Source organism: Hyla sarda, chromosome 4 (assembly GCF_029499605.1).
Source record: "Hyla sarda isolate aHylSar1 chromosome 4, aHylSar1.hap1, whole genome shotgun sequence".
Taxonomy (NCBI): domain Eukaryota; kingdom Metazoa; phylum Chordata; class Amphibia; order Anura; family Hylidae; genus Hyla; species Hyla sarda.
In genome coordinates, this window is record NC_079192.1 from 401674111 (window position 1) to 401692054 (window position 17944).

A 17944-nucleotide genomic window follows, 5' to 3' on the forward strand; every position below is an offset into this window, starting at 1 on the left:
CATGTAGATATAATCCTGCTGCAATGTTGGGCAGTGGATTGGGGTGATTGTTATGGGCTTCCTCTAAGCAGGCATCTACAATCACCCCTGTCTGGTAAACCACTACAAAGGCTGCCTGACATCACTGCAGGATTTAAAGGGGTACTCCGGCGCACCCCTGTTAAAATCAGTCCCCGGAGCATGTGTGCTCCGGGTCTGATTACAGGCGACCACAGGGCCGGCGGCTTGTGACGTCACGCTCCGCCCCTCAATGCAAGCCTATGGGAGGGGGCGTGACAGCTGTCACGCTCCCTCCCATAGGCTTGCATTGAGGGGCGGAGCGTGATGTCACACGGGGGCAGAAGCGTGACGTCACCCGCCGCCTGCCCTGTGGTCGCCTGTAATCAGACCCGGAGCGAACATGCTCTGGGGACTGATTTTAACTTGGGTGCTGTGTGCAAGATCATGGGGGTCCCCAGCGGCGGGACCCCCGCAATCAGGCATCTTATCTCCTATCCTTTGGATAGGGGATAAGATGTCTAAGCGCCGGAGTACCCCTTTAAATCTACCTTGGCCCATACCCAAACACAGATAAGAGTACTACCACTACCATCGTGCATTGGTCTCCACAGGCTGCTGGTGATCGCTGCCGACTTCCAGCAACTCTAATCAGGCAACTACAAACCCTCCTCATCCAGCGAACCGCTACAGAGGCTGCCTGACTTTGCTGCAGGATTAAAATTTCCCACTCCCTGCACCCAAGAGCCAATTAAAGCACTACCACCACCATCATGTGCTGGGCTCCTAAGGCAGCTGGTAATAGTTGCGGGCTTTCATGCACTCTGAACAGGCATCTACCATCACTGTCAACCTCTAAAGCCCAGCGCGCGATGGTGGTGGCAGTGCATGCTGAGGGAAGTTCTCGCCATGAATCTGAAACGCCCCGCAGAGGATCAGCAGCTCTGACTGACATACGGGTGCGGTCAGCGGGAAAACTGAATCTGAGCAATGGCACTCCCATCAAAACCAATGAGAGGCTGCTGCAAGCAGATTCCGTGCAGAATTTCCTAGTGGAAACTCTTTGCCTAATCTCCATAGTGTGAATGGGGCAGTTAAAGGGGTCCTCCGCTGCTCAGCGTTTGAAACAAAATGTCCCGAACGCTTACAGTCGGCACCGGGAACTTTTGATGTCATAGCCCCGCCCCCTCATGACATCACATCACGCCCCCTCTCGTAGACTTGCACTGACGGGGCAGGTGTGATGTTGTGAGGGGGCGGGGCTATGACGTCACAAGCTCCCGGCGTCGGCTCTAAGCGTTCGGAACATTTTGTTCCAAATGTTAAGAATCAGAGTACCCCTTTAAAACTGGCCTGTGAAACACCAGACTAAAAGGGGAGGAGGAGAAGCAAGACTTCTTCTCCCAGACGCTCCACTTTTTCTCCGGAAAGTATATATTGTAATATCGTGCGGCCTTTGGTCACCTTATGCGAAGAAACATGACGATCGCAATGTGGTGCCCTCCCAGCCCCTTGGGGGGGGGGGGGGGTACGGAGTGTGTGTGGGGGGGGGGGGGAGACGGAGTGTCAGGAGTGAGTAAAGGTATAGTTGCTTCTCCACCTGGATAGCCCCTTTAATAAATCTTCTCCACTTCGTTAAAAGAAGACCTGTACACTCTCCAGACCTGTCTGTTGTAGTAAATACTTGTACAGTAAAATCTCCCTTAGGGGACACCTCCCAATAGGGGACAGTTTTTAATTCCCCGGCAGAGTCCCCTAGGACTTAATGTATTTGCACACACCCAATAGGGGACAATAGGTCACAAAACACTCCCAATAGGGGACAAAACACTCCAGATAGGGGACAAAACACTACCAATAGGGGACAAAACACTCCCAATAGGAGACAAAACATTCCCAATAGGGGACAAAACACTCCAGATAGGGTACAAAACACTCCCAATAGGGGACAAAACATTCCCAATAGGGGACAAAACACTCCCAATAGGAGACAAAACACTCCCAATAGGGGACAAAACACTCCCAATAGAGGACAAAACACTCCCAATAGAGGACAAAACACTCCCAATAGGGGACAAAACACTCCCGATAGGGGACAAAACACTCCCAATAGGGGACAATACATTCCCAATAGGGGACAAAACACTCCCAATAGAGGACAAAACACTCCCAATAGGGGACAAAACACTCCCAATAGGGGACAAAACACTCCCAATAGGGGACAAAACACTCCCAATAGGGGACAAAACACTCCCAATAGAGGACAAAACACTCCCAATAGGGGACAAAACACTCCCAGTAGGAGACAAAACATTCCCAATAGGAGACAATAGGTAACAAAACACTCCCAATAGGGGACAATAGGTAACAAAACACTCCCAATAGGGGACAAAAGACTCCCAATAGGGGACAAAACACTCCCAATAGGGGACAAAACACTCCCAATAGGGGACAAAACACTCCCAATAGGGGACAAAAGACTCCCAATAGGGGACAAAACATTCCCATTAGGAGACAACCAGGCTTATGTGCCGGCCCTACCTTGTACACAGGGCCACCGTCAGGGGGTACAGACGATACTTCGCTGCACCTCCCTGCAGAAGCTCCGGCACAGAAGCAGAAGACCGATGTTTAAACAGTGATCTCCTGCTTCTGTAAGTCCATCGGCCACATCATTCATCCCCCCTCCTCCCCTGATCCCCCCCCCCCCCCCCCGTGCCACTATTTCCCCTGTGCCAAATCATCCCGCCTCTTTATTACCCCCTGTGCCACATCATTTCCTCTAGATCCCCCTGTGCTATTTCATTCCCGCTTTATTGCCCTCTGTGTAAATTTATCACCCCCTCTTTACCACCTCCTGCGCCATTTTATTCCCCTTTATCCCCCTGTGGCACTTCATAAAGAAGGGGTGATGAATTTACACAGATGGTAATGAAGGGGGAAGGAAATGGCACAGGTGGGGGGGGGGATAAAGGGGAAATGGGGTGGTACAGGAAGTAAGGAGGGGATAATTTGGCACAAAGCATGGGGGAATAAGATGGCGCAGGGTATAAAAGGGGGGATGAAATCATACGGGGGGAGGGGGATAAGGGAAGATTAAACGACACTGGGAGATTGTACTGCAATATTGTGTTTTATAGGTAATTACTGTGCACCCTGCAGTGAGTACAGGACAGTATTCTGTCATTTAGGAAGATTTTTCCCAATAAGGGACATCTCTCAATAGCGAACCCTTTTTATCCCCCGTGAGTGTCCGCTATTGGGAGATTCTACTGTAGTACCTATGAAATATGAATTTAGGAAAATCAATTCTTAGTACTCTGTATTGTGCCGTTCCTCCTGGAAATGTAGTAGGTGCTAATAATCCCCCCTGTGAATGGGCCTGCTGACAATAATGGGCACACACCCTATTCAGAAATGGGAAAATGTACCGTATTTTTCGCCGTATAAGACGCACTTTTTCTTCCCCAAAACTGGGGTGGGGGGGGGGGGGGAAGTTGGTGCATCTTATACGGCAAATACACGTTAAAACCCTGTGCTATCGCGGCGGTCCCTGCGGCCATCAACGTCCGGGACCTGCAGCTAATACAGGACATCACTGATCGCGGTGATGCCCTGTATTAACCCTTCAGACACGGCGATCAAAGCTGACCTAACCCGGCTGCTCAGTCGGGCTGTTCGGGACCGCCACGGTGAAATCGCGGCGTCCCGAACAGCTTACAGGACACCGGGAGGGACCTTACCTGCCTCCACGGTGTCTGCTCCGTGCCGGGATCCAGTGCATGGCCGGCGCTCTCCTTCGTCGTCATCACGTCATTCGCACACACCGTCCCGTCATCCAATAGGAGCGCCGTGTGTAGCCATGTGATGCCGGCGACGGAGAGTGAGGATACCGGGCAGCAGAGACGTTCCGGTGCGACAAGGACACCCCGGGGACGCGGCGACAGCGATGGAGGGTGACATCCAGGGTCCGGAGCGGCGGGGACACGTGAGTATTACCTCCTATACCAGTGGTCTTCAACCTGCGGACCTCCAGATGTTGCAAAACTACAACTCCTGGCATGCCCGGACAGCCAACGGCTGTCCGGGCATGCTGGGAGTTGTAGTTTTGCAACATCTGGAGGTCCGCAGGTTGAAGATCACTGTCCTATACTTTACATTGTATTTGGTTCAGAATCTTTTTTTTCTAGATTTTCCTCCTTTAAAATTGGGTGCGTCTTATGTGCCGGAGCGTCTTATATGGCGAAAAATACAGGTACTTCATTTCTAATTCTTCTCATTTATTCTTGCAATAATATCGACAAAACAATGCCGAATTCTAAAGGAAAACGCTTCAAAACCTTATTTTATGGGCCATACGTCTATTTATATAAAACAGACAGGTCAAGAGAGTTCACAGATCCTCTTTTAAGGGAACATGTCACCAGATTTAACCCTATAAAACCGCTCATACCATGGGCCCGTAAATTATTATTCCTACCATGTCCATGTTCTATCAGACCGTTGGTTCTTATGGCAGATTCATGGCCGAAACTAGTCCTGGCCGTCTGCCTATGGCCTACATGTAATGGCCTCAAACACAGTGTAAATAAGTGCATCGTCACGGGACACCTTCCAGGACTTTTATGCAGCTGTGCAGGTGTTCATAATACCTATTCTGCATAAAAATTTGAAACCTGGCACCTGAAAGGTGACCCCTGGCGTTCCTCTTCTTCAAGGAAACCTATCAGCTGGACAGACGCCCCTTCTAGTTTAGGGCATCTGTATAATGGCCTATCAGACAGAACTGGTTTATTAAGTTGCACCTAAAAGCACTACTAGAATGATCATGTGCCCCTGATTCCTTAAAGGGGTACTCCAGTGGGAAAAAAAAATTTTTTTTTAAATCAACTGGTGCCAGAAAGTTAAACAGATTTGTAAATGACTTCTATTAAAAAAATCTTTAGCCTTCCAGTACTTTTTAGCAGCTGTATGCCACAGAGGAAATTCTTTTCTTTTTTAATTTCTTTTTTGTCTTGTCCACAGTGCTCTCTGCTGACACCTTTGTCCGTGTCAGGAACTGTCCAGAGCAGCATAGGTTTGCTCTGGGGATTTTCTCCTGCTCTGGACAGTTCCTGATACGGGCATCAGGTGTCGGCAGAGAGCACTGTGGACAAGACAAAAAAGGAATTCAAAAAGAAAATAATTTCCTGTAGCACAAAGCTGCTAAAAAGTACTAAAAGGGTAAAGATTTTTTTAATAGAAGTCATTTACAAATCTGTTTAACTTTCTGGCACAAGTTGATAAAAAAAAAAAAGATTTCCACCGGAGTACCCCTTTAAAGGGGTACTCCGCTGCTAGACATCTTATCCCCTATCCAAAGGATAGATGATAAGATGTTTGATCGCGGGGGTCCCGCTGCTGGGGCCCCTCCGATTTCCCGCAGCACCTGGCGTTCTAAACAAACGCCAGGTTCCTGCAGCAGTGGTCATGATGAAACGGCCACGCCCCCTCATCACGCCACGCCACCTCCATTCAAGCCTATAGACATGAATGAGGGAGGCGTGGCCATGACGTCACGATCACGGCCTCCGGCTCCGAGCATTCTGAACAAAATAGCTCTTATAAAAGAGCTCCGTAGGAGTATGTGGAGTGGAGTTTATGACAAGTATTATGGATTACACAAAATGACCTAAACCTGTAAGTTTAAAGGGGTATTCCGCTGCTCAACATTTGGAACGAACTGCTCCGAACACTGGAGCCGGCGCCGGGAGCGCGGGACATCATAGCCCCGCCCCCTCATGACATCACACCCCGCCCCCTCAATGCAAGTCTATGGGAGGGGGCGTGACGGCCGTCACACCCCTTCCCATAGACTTGCATTGAGGGGGCGGGGTGTGATGTCATGAGGGGGCGGGGCTATGACGTCACAAGCTTTTTGTGCTGGCTCCAGTGTTCGGAACAGTTTGTATCCAGCGTAGTATCCCTTTACGGGCTAAAAATAAGTCACATATTGTTGTGCCCCCTGTGATTGTCATTTCCCATTTGCTACATAACCACTGAAGAGGAAGAGAAACAATATTACCAAGTTTTATTTTAGTATATTAGGTCTAATAATTCATTTATTGTGCAATGTAAATGTTATGTAGAGTCTCGTGTCGGCTTTATTAGTGTTGTGTAACATGCACCTTGGTCATAGCTCTGCAGGATTTAATTACGTCGTCTATGTATCTTAGTTAGTTGTCTCCATTGGTGTAGCACTCTAAGTAATACGTGCTTGTAGACTCTTTTTCGCACGCCCTATTGAGGCTATCTGCAGGTTTTAAGCAGCTGTTTCCTGCCCAGGTGGACCTGCACGCAGAGCAGTATCAGTCCCCAGTACAATATTTGCGAGCAGATGGTACAGATTCGAGATGACCACATCCGCTTCATCTCTGAACTGGCACGCTACAGCAACAGTGAGGTATGGACATCCCCTAAATTATTATGTCATTGTATAGTGAGGGTACATATGATTCAGACCAGTGTAACAGGGTTTTTATTTAATTATATTTGTTTTTGCAGTTTTAATATTATATAACTTTCCAGACTAGGGGGCGGAGCTAAGGGCTGCAGTTGGTTTTTTAGCTTGTGTATTGCACCTCTCATTTTTTAAAGGATCCTTAAAGGGTTACTCCACTGCTAGCCATTTTATCCCCTATCCCACAGCACCTGGCGTTCTAAACAAACGCCGGGTTCTGGCGGCAGTGGTTGTGACATCATGACCACGCCCCTTGTGACATCACGTCACGCTTCCTCTATTCATGTCTATCATGTCTATGAAAGGGGGCATGACAGCCAACACACCTCTTTTATAGACATTAATGAAGGGGGGGTGTGGTGTGATGACACAAGGGGCGGGGTCTTGACAAAATGTTCAGAACGTCGGGGTGCGAGAGTACCCCTTTAAAGAGATGTTTTTCCACAATCTTTTATATTGGTCTGCTCAGTTCCTTCCAGATAGATAGTAGATAGATAGATAAACATCAATACAGTTTTATGTAAAAGTAAGTGAACCCTTTGGAATTACCTGGATTTCAGCATTGATTACTAATGAAATGTGGTCTAATTGTTATTGCATTCCTCTCTGTGTGGCAGTCACAGGGCCCTGGGATCGATCAGAGACTTACCGCGCTAATGGCGCATGCACGGGAGCCCGGTGTTTCAATCAAGCAGGAGATGCCGTGACGGAAGTGGAGAGGTGTTGCCGCTTCGGGGTATAGCAGACCCCAGGCCACACCTTTCCAACTGTTCCTGACCCCCCAAAAAAGCTTTTTTTTTTAAAGTAAATAAAGCAAGAAATGTATGCCTAAAATATAGATGTTAAAGGGGTTGTCCAGCGAAAGAAACAACCTGTGTTTGGTGTCAAAAAGTGCAATAAAGCAAATTACTAAGATAATGGTATTTGCCACACTGCACAGATCTTCAATTATCAGCTGAGCTGTCGGGCTTGACTACTGTCACACTCTCTCAAAGAAGCCTGCTCTGTCCATGCTCCCCCCTCCTCTCCCTTCTGCTGAGGATAAGACCATTGATGTAAACAGGGGGAGCTCGTATTACTGCTAATTAGTTTTTTTTTTAAGGAAGGTTTTTTCAGAGAAAATAGCAGTGAGTCTATTCTGATGGAAACTACTGTGAATGAGAAAGGCTTTCTGCTGCCTTTAAATCTAATGAGCAGTAATATGAGCTCCCCTATATACATCAATGGCCTGGTCCTTAGCAGACAGGGGGAGATGAGGAAGCAGGAACGCAGAAGACTGCTTTTAGAAAGTGTGACGGGACATCACAGTTACAAGCCAGACAGTTCAGGTAATATGGCGAGATCTTTTCAGTATGGCAAATAGCATTATATTAGTAAGGTACTTCATTAGACTATGACACCATACAGGTTGTTTTTCTCACTTGAAACCCCTTTAATACCTTACACACTGCCAGTTTACCAATTTACCAATAAAACATTTTTATGTGACAGATGCACTTTAAAGGGGTAGTCCGGTTTAGGTATTAGTGTCTGATCGTGGGGGTCCAACTGCTGGAACCCCCTGCAATATCCAGCATGGCGCTCCGGCTCTGTATTTGTGTATTTGCTGCTCTCCCATAGAGTTGCATGGAGGGGACATTTCAACCCCCGCTCCTTGCGCAAGGAGAATTGCACTGTGCAGGGGATTGTGGGGGTCCCAGCGGTTGGACCCTCCCCTTTGGATAGGGGATACATTTTCCTAAGCTGGTCTTGGCCATTTCACTCTTGTGCTTTGGTCCATTGTCTTGTTGCATTACCAAACATCTCTTTAGCCTCAGAGGTCATAGACTGGTGCTGTTATATTCTGCTGTAAAATGTTTTCATACACCTTTGAATTCACTGTTCCCTAAATGATCACAAGGCATTTAAAGGGGTACTCGGCCCCTAGACATCTTATCTCCTATCCAAAGGATATGGGATAAAATCTCCCTGCTGCACCCGGCATTAGTTTAGAGCGTCGGGGGCTTGTGACGTCACGGGCACGCCCCAATTGTGACTTCATGACCATACCCCCTCAATGCAAGTTTATGGAAGGGGGCGTGACGGATGTCACGAGCCTCCTCCCCGCATCCCCTGTCATCCAGCACATAGCGAAGTTCGCTCCGTGCACTGGATGTCTGGAGTGCCGCAGCCGAGATTGCGGGGGTCCCCAGCGGCTGGACCCCCACGATCAGACATCTTATCTCCTATCCTTTAGATAGGGGATAAGATAGATGTCTAGGGGTGGAGTACCCCTTTAAGTCCTGAGGCAGCAAAGCAGCTGCAAACCAAATGCACCCACCACCATGCTTTACAGCTGAAATGAGGTGTTGGTGGCAGGGAGAAGTCTTTTTTTTCTTTCAAACATAGCCTGTCCATAAAACATTTGGAGAAGTCATCAAGGCCACGTTCACACTGCCGTCAGGCTCCGTTTGGCGGAGCCCTGTTGGCAGTTCCATCAAGTTTAGCAGAGAAAAAAATAGTGCTTGCATAATTTTTTTCTCCGCCGAAGTCCTGTTAAATTACTGGATCACCGACAGACCCCATGCAAGTAAATGGGGGCTGTCGGGACCCAGCAGGAGCCGTTCGCATCCGACCCGTTTCAGGGTCTGTTGGGCTCAAGAAAAAAAAGAAAAAAAGATTGGACCCTGATCAGGTCAAATGCAAACGGCAATGTGAACCTAGTCTTACAGAGAAGTTCACTTACTTTTATCCCCTGCACTGTGGATGTTTACCCAATGCGCACCGTAAACAACATAAATGGTACAACTGTAAGTATGTTATTAGTTTAGTTAGATTGTGGTTGTCTATAATTGTGACTTAGAGTCATCAATGCAGAAAACCAGGAAATTCCAAAGGATTAGCACACTTCATACAACAATAGATTGGATGGATAGATAAATAGATTAGATAGAGAGATATTAGATAGATAGATAGATAGATCTATATATAGATATGATATGAGATAGATAGATATGAGATAGATAGATAGATAGATATGAGATAGATAGATAGATAGATAGAAGAAAAATCTTGTCCACAGCACCAAAGTTCATGAAAAAATATGTGTTTTTATTCCATAAAAGGTGTCATTACAACAGCGACGTTTCAGTCAGCTCAACCTGACCTTTCTCAAGCATGATGCTTGAGAAAGGTCAGGTTGAGCTGACTGAAACGTCGCTGTTGTAATGACACCTTTTATGGAATAAAAACACATATTTTTTCATGAACTTTGGTGCTGTGGACAAGATTTTTCTTCTGTTTGAACGATGATCCCCTAACCAAGGATCCAGGAGCTGCGTGCACCCCCTTACGATTATTATTTTTTTCTTCAATTTGGCTGTGCTGTTCTTCTTCTATTACTAGATAGATAGATAGATAGATAGATATGAGATAGCTAGATAGATATGGGATAGATAGATAGATAGATATGAGATAGATATATAGATAGATAGATAGATATGAGATAGATAGATAGATATGAGATAGATAGATATGAGATAGATAGATAGATATGATATGAGATTGATATGATATGAGATAGATATGATAGAGATAGATATGAGATAGATAGATATGGGATAGATAGATAGATAGTTATGATATGATATAGATAGATAGATAGATAGATATGAGATAGATAGATAGATTTGATATAGATAGATATGATATAGATAGATATGAGATAGATAGATAGATTTGATATAGATAGATATGAGATAGATAGATAGATATGAGATAGATAGATAGATTTGATATAGATAGATATGATATAGATAGATATGAGATAGATAGATAGATTTGATATAGATAGATATGAGATAGATATAGATAGATATAGATAGATAGATAGATATGAGATAGATAGATATGAGATAGATAGATATGAGATAGATAGATAGATAGATAGATAGATATGATATAGATAGATATGAAGATATATGGACAGATAAAGGAAACCAGCAGCATAGCAGTCAAGAGATTGTAAAGAAGAAACATGCAGTTCTAGGTCCAGATCCAAGGCCCAGTAATATATAAAATAGGGAAAATGTAATGAAATTGGACGATTCATTACATCATATGCCACACACAAGGAAACAGCAATGATTTGAGGGGAGAGAGGATTGAAGCGTTGCTGTGTACAGGTAAATATGACTGGCAGAGACGGGCGGCTGATGTTCTGGGTTTGTCCTGTTGTTTGCAGGTTGTAACAGGTTCGGGTCTGGACAGTCAGAAGTCAGATGAAGAGTACAGAGAGCTGTTTGACCTGGCACTGAGGGGTCTGCAGCTTCTATCTAAGTGGAGTGCCCACGTCATGGAAGTGGTGAGTGTGGTATTAGAGCCCATCATGCGTCCCCCAATAACTAATCATCAGAACACATTATTGAGCTCCTGTCAGCATCTACCCCCCTGCCCTTTCTATGTTGCCCTTTCTTTCTATGTTGCCCTGGTTAACATTTATATACTCTGCCTCACCTGTAAAATATTCAGCATTGACACTTTTGTTACCTTTATTTTCTATCCTTCAGTATTCTTGGAAGTTGGTTCATCCTACAGACAAGTTCTGTAATAAGGATTGTCCAGGTACAGCAGAAGAATATGAGCGAGCTACAAGGTATAACTACACCAGCGAGGAGAAATTTGCTTTTGTGGAGGTAAGTACACGACTAGCCTCTGTATTATAGACATGGGCATCTTCAGTGATACCAACAAACTGTCCTGAGACAAACTGTCCTGGGGTCCAAGGCAAGTTTCTTCATCTCCGAGATGAGCAACACCATCTCCTTCTTCCATTAAGAGAGTATATATATATTTGACATTGCTAAGACAAACATACAAGTAAGCGAGCCTCCCCTCAAAGTGACCCAGATCGTGAGGCTTGGATGAGTAGGCCCCTTACTAGGATTTAGGGCAGCCAGTCACTCTGGTCACCCTAATTCTGGACAGTCCATTACAGCAATGCCTCTATCAGTCTCTCATTCTCTCCACCACCGCTGGCACACACAGTGGCCAACCCGCCACCGTCTATGCAAAACGGCATACAATACAGGTGCATACAGGAGCAGAGGTAGGGGCACATCTAACAGGGCGACAAAATACCTAAAGGGGAACATACATATTTACCATGCGGAGTGTGACAATTCATTCTTCAATCAGTTCTACCCATTTTGGATTTTTCGACCAATCCTACTTTATTTTCCTAAGGGAGCAGAGGTATTTTACAGGAGCAGTGCTGTCTTCCCTCCATACACAATATATGCACGTTAGACCATTCTTGGTATTGCTAACATCAGGACTAATAATTCCATCACATTTACAAGGTTTCAGTTTAACATATCAGGAAAGCAAACTGCAAGAAAAGTTATTTCCCTTAATGTCAGTGACTTTCTCCTTTCTCTTAGTTGACTGAACAAAGTGAAGTCTAATATACAACTCATATGGGTTTAGGCTGCATTAAACCAATGTTTTTGTAATACAATTCCCAAATACTTTTTCAATGTGAAAACCATACGGAACCGTATTGAAAACCGTATGCCAAACAATACATCCGGTTGCATCCGTTTTGCGTCTTGTACGGTTTTGTCAGTTTTTTTCCCATACCCAAAACTGTAGCCTACCACGGTTTTTGGTCCGGGTGAAAAACCGTATCAAACCGTATACATTTTTTTTTAAATATGGGAGTCAATGGTAACCATACAGAACCATATGTGCATATGTTCCATCCGGTTTTCACCATACGTTTTTTGACTTTGTTCAGTTTTTTTTTTCTTGGAATTTCAATCAAACAAGTGAAACTTTATTCATAGTGGAGTGAAAAGTTAAAAACGTATACTTTTTTTTTCTTAAAAAACGGATGCCTCCAGACATCATTTTTCAAACCATAAACGGGTTAAAATTTGTACACACATTTTGAAACAGTTTAGTCCGGTTTTGAGTAATCCGTTTGTCATAAAAAACTTGATACGGGAACTGTATTGCAAAAACGTGGTGTGCATGCACCCTTAGTCTGAGTGTATCCAGCAGTGTAAAGAAATAGGCAATAGACGGCACTCACCATGCAGGACTGTGTTTATTCACAAAGGAGGAACATATTTCGGGTGGCAGGCGGGGGAGCAGTGGCAGAGGACAGGGCTAGACACACAAAACAGCTTGTTCCAGCTAGCCCCGTCCTCTGCCACTGCTCCCCCGCCTGCCACCCGAAATATGTTCCTCCGTTGTGAATAAACACAGTCCTGCATGGTGAGTGCCGTCTACTACCTTTTTCTTTACATTGCTGGATTTCATGTTTCGTTGTGACTGAGCACCACCGCTACAGGCTTATAGGAGTCAGTTCTATGTGCTTCCCCGTGCTTCTCCCTGCACTTAGTGTCATATGTGCCGGCTTTGTCCTTTCTCTGTGTCATTAGTCTGAGTGTATGTTGTGTGATAACTTAAAAACCTCTTGATGGATTTGTCTCAAATGTAAAATGATAACATATTAGGGGTGGAAATCGTTCTAGCGGAAGGGGATGATTTCATATGTTCTAGATATGTGCTGCTGTGTCAGATAGATCCATTATTGTATTTTGTGACGGAAGATAGTACGGAAGAAAATAGTTCATGAACTATTTTCTTCCATACTATCTTCCGTCACAAAATAACATCCGTTATCAATAACGGACTATAATGGATTAAAACGGATATTAGAAAAATCCCATAGACTATAATGGGATTTTCTAACAGACGTATAGGATTTGGTTACTGCCGGTGACGGGTGATTTTAGGGCGGAACTAGCGACGGAACTTGCTAAACGCAGTAATTTGCTAGTGTGAAAGAAGCCTAAGATAAGAGCAATAAATGTAAGATGTATATGGGTCAGAAGCCAAATGTTCTTAGCACCAGGACAGTATAAAACGTCCAGATGTTACATGTAAGTGAATAGGTTTGATGGTATTTTCATGCCTTGCACTAAATTGTTCTTACGATTTCTTTAAGGTGATTGCCATGGTTAAGGGTCTGCAAGTTCTCATGGGCCGCATGGAAAGTGTATTCAATCAAGCCATCAGAAATACTATATACGCAGCCCTGCAGGACTTTGCTCAGAGTACCCTACGAGAACCGCTGCGTCAGGCCGTACGCAAAAAGAAGAATGTGCTGATAAGGTGAGAGGAACCAGATACATAGTGATATATAAGGTACCTTCAGGATCCTTTAGGAGGAAATGTCTGCTAGTAGAATAGTTTACTAAACAACACCATTTAGAGCTATATCATATGTATAAAAGTACCAAATGCCACCTAGTGGCCAACTCCCAATATGTGAGATGAGGAGAAGCCACCCTTTCATACAAGGAACCCTAGGCATGGCATGAGCCTTTTGCACCTAAAGAAATGGCTCAACATCCATCAGCTGCTGGGTGTATCTAATTGAAATCTGATTGTGACTCTAATCAAACGATCAGTTGCAACGTAGGTAAGCTGCCGTCTATTAGGTATTGTTCTTATAGGGGAACTAAAACCATAGCCCATCTTTTCCCTCTCACCAACATATTTATTTGTCTAAAAATCATTCATTAGCTATGAAGCAGTTTCCCTCTTTCAGCTGTCACTTACATGCAGGGAGTGAGAGAAAGACATCATTATCAGATCCACCTTGTCTTTGTGCAAAGCCCTCAGTGAGACTAGCCCCCCGCCCCTCCTGAAAGACAAACACCTGTCACGCATGGACAGGGAATAGTGAAGCCCTAACTCACCCACAGCCACTGTCCCTACCTATTGCCTATCTGCCCTAAGTGAAGGATCGACAACCACGATGACAAACCCTCCCTGCTAGGTGCTGGGGCAGCGTTGTCAAAATAATAAAATACATAAACAGTAACATAGTAACATAGGGGGAGATTTATTAAAACCTGTGCAGAGGAAAACTTGCCCAGTTGCCCATAGCAACCAATCAGATTGCTTCTTTCATTTTTCACTGGCCTTCATAAAAATGAAAGAAGCAAGCTGATTGGTTGCTATGGGCAACTGGGCAAGTTTTCCTCTGCACAGGTTTTGATAAATCTCTCCCATAGTTCATAAGGTTTAAAAAAGACCAGAGTCCATCAAGTTCAACCTATAACCCTAATGAGTCCCTACTGAGTTGATCCAGAGGAAGGCAAAAAAAAACTCATACTAGAGGTAAAAATTCCTTCCCGACTCCAAATATGGCATCATAATAAATCCCTGGATCAATGTTCTGTCCCTATAAATCTAGTATACATAACCAGCGATGTTGTTATTCTCCAAAAATGCATCCAGACCCCTTTTAAATTCTTTTACAGAGTTCACCATGACCACCACCTCCAGGAGAGAATTCCACAGCCTCACTGCTCTTACAGTGAAGAACCCCGTCTGTGCTGGTGTAGAAACCTTCTTTCCTCTAGATGTAGAGGATGCCCCCTTGTTATAGATACAGTCCTGGGTATAAATAGATATAGGAGAGATCTCTGTACGGTCCACTGATATATTTATAGATAGTTATTAGGTCTCCCCTAAGCCTTCTTTTTTCTAAACTAAATAACCCTAATTCTGATAATCTTTCTGGGTACTGTAGTCCTCCCATTCCCCGTATTACTCTGGTTGCCCGTCTTTGAACCCTCTCCAGCTCCACTATATCTTTCTTGTACACTGGTGCCCAGTACTGTACACAGTATTCTATGTGTGGTCTGTCCAGTACTGTACACAGTATTCTATGTGTGGTCTGACTAGTGATTTGTACAGTGGTAGAATTATTTCCTTGTCGTGGGCATCTATGCCCCTATTGATGCACCCCATGATTTTATTTGCCTTGGCAGCAGCTGCCCGACACTGGTCACTACAGCTAGATTTACTGTTAACTAAGACTCCTAAGTCCTTTTCGACATCAGTCATCCCAAGTGTTCTCCTATTTAATACATCATCCCAGTCCGGATCTTCCCCATGTGCATTACCTTACATTTATCAGTGTTGAACCACATCTGCCACTTCCCAGCCCAAACCTCCAACCTATCCAGATCCATTTGTAATAGTGCACTGTCCTCTATTGTGTTTACCACTTTACAGAGTTTAGTATCATCTGCAAAGATCACCCAATCACAATAAGTCCCATTAATACCCACCCTCTCTTTCCTATCACTGAGCCAGTTACTTATCCACTTGCTTACATTCTCCCCCAGCCCAATCCTTCTCCTTTTGTGTACCAATCTTTTATGTGGCACCATATCAAATGCTTTGGAAAAATCCAGATAAACGATATCCAGCGATTCCCCCCTGGTCCAGTCTGGAGCTCGCCTCCTCATAAAAGCTGATCAGGTTAGTATGACAGGACTGATCCCTCATAAATCCATGCTGATATGGGATCATACATTTATTTTTATCAAGATACTCCAAAATAGCATCTCTTAGAAAACCCTCAAACAATTTACTTACAACGGAGGTTAAACTAACAGGTCTATAATTCCTGGGGTCGGGAAACAGCTGGAGGCACACAAACTAACAGAGATACACTAAGATACACATACGGTCAAATCAGTGTCAGTCTAGCCACGGTCGGTACCAGGAAATAGTGGAGTATAGGAAAGCAGAGCAAGAGAAGTGTTAAGGAAAAAGCCAAAGATCAATAAACAAGCAGGTATCCAGTAAGCAGGAGGTGTCAGCTAAGTGTAACATTTCACAGACAATGAACTGATCACTGCTCCTAGCTTATATAGATAGGTGATCGGGGATACACCTTCCTGATAGGTAGCAGAGCTGAGAACCAGACCCAGACAACACAGGTGAGCTCCAAGCAGCTCTAGCCCAACTAGAGTCATTTAACTCTTCGTGTTTGACCAGAGCCAGACATTACAACACCACATGATTTCTGTTTTGTCTGGCTTCACAACCACACCTCCCCTCTTCCTCCCTGTGTGAGGATCTTGCCGGCAGAGAAACAGCACAGTGTCTCCTCAGCACACAACGCTGCTTTTTGCCTGCTGTAGATCTAATCACTGACTTCTGCCATTCAGAGCATAGCATGATTTATTGCTGATGGGAAGTGTGTGGTACCAGTGGTGGTGTAGTAAAATTCATTATTACTTTGTGACACCAGGGCACCGTTATCCAAAACACGGTCTGAGGTTGGAGACAGCTTCTCCTGAGCCAGACATGGGGAGTAAATGAGCACACCGACATCAGGTTACGGATAACTGTCTTTACTGAGCAGAGTGAGAGGATGCAGCTAACCCCTTGGGAGCCCTGTTCTGACTGGCGAATCACAGCATTTCCGGGCTGATCGGGTCTCTGGTGGCCTGATCGCCCGGAAAATAAGGGTGATTGGTACTGTCACAGACAGTGCCAATCACCCTGAAGGATAGGAGGGAGGTGGCAGGGGTGCCACCTTCTCCTATCCTCTGTGATTGGCTAGCCAGGACTGAGATTCCCTGCTCTGCCCCTGGAAGTTTGGGCAGAGCGAGGGAAAGATGGTGGCGACGGCTGTGGGGGGCGCTGTGGCAGGGGGACCGGCGGCAGGCAGCGGGAGGATCGGCGACAGGCTGCGGGGAGGACCAGCGGCAGGAGATCGGAGGCAGTGGAGTCATCGGCAGCAGAGAAGACCGCTGGTAAGTAATCTTCACTGCTGCCTTCTAGGAATTTCACAACTACAACTCCCAGCATGCCCAGACAGCCTTTGGCTGTCTGGGCATGCTGGGAGTTGTAGTTTTGCAACATCTGGAGGGCCATAGTTTGGAGATAACTGTGCAGTGGTCTCCAAACTGTTCCCTTCCAGATGTTGCAAAACTACAACTATCAGCATGCCCAGACAGTCCAGGCATGCTAGGAGTTGTAGTTTTGCTATACAGTTGTCTCCAAACTGTAGCCCTCCAGATGTTGTAAAACTACAATTCAAAGCATGCCAAGACAGTCCAGGCATGCTGAGCTTTGGTAGTTCTGCAACATCTGGCCCCAAACTACAACTCCCAGCATTTCTTTGCAGTCTGGACATGCTTGCAGAGCACTGCGCCCGCAGAGCACTTTACATCCATATATGGGGTATTTAAGAAATGGTGTTACAAATTTTTTAATTTCCCCTTGCGAAAATGAAAACTTTGGGGTAACACCAGCATTTTAGTGAAAAAAAATAAAACATTTCATTTTCACGTCCAACTTAAGTGAAAATTCGTCAAACACCTGTGGGGTATTAAGCCTCATTGTTCCCCTTGTTACGTTCCTTGAGGGGTGCAGTTTCCCAAATAGTGTGCCATGTGTTTTTTTTTTTTTTTTTTTTTTGCTGTTCTGGCACCATAGGGGCTTCCTAAATGCAACATGCCCCCCAAAAACCATTTCAGCAAAATTTGTTTTCCAAGAGCCCAATGTCACTCCTTCCCTTCTGAGCCCTCTAGTGCACCCACAGAGCACTTTACATCCACATATGAGGTATTTCTTTACTCCAGAGAA

General features: G+C 45.1%; 1 protein-coding gene across 3 annotated transcripts in view; it reads left to right on the forward strand.

Moving 5' to 3' along the window:
* The window catches only part of CYFIP2 (cytoplasmic FMR1 interacting protein 2), a 109403-nt gene that overhangs the window by 48777 nt on the left and 42682 nt on the right, over positions 1–17944 (forward strand). For all 3 annotated transcript variants that reach the window (XM_056517359.1, XM_056517360.1, XM_056517361.1), the window contains 4 exons: positions 6322–6439; positions 10719–10838; positions 11044–11169; positions 13491–13657. In XM_056517359.1, coding sequence (XP_056373334.1) covers positions 6322–6439; positions 10719–10838; positions 11044–11169; positions 13491–13657 — 531 coding nt within the window. The remainder of the gene's footprint in view (positions 1–6321; positions 6440–10718; positions 10839–11043; positions 11170–13490; positions 13658–17944) is intronic.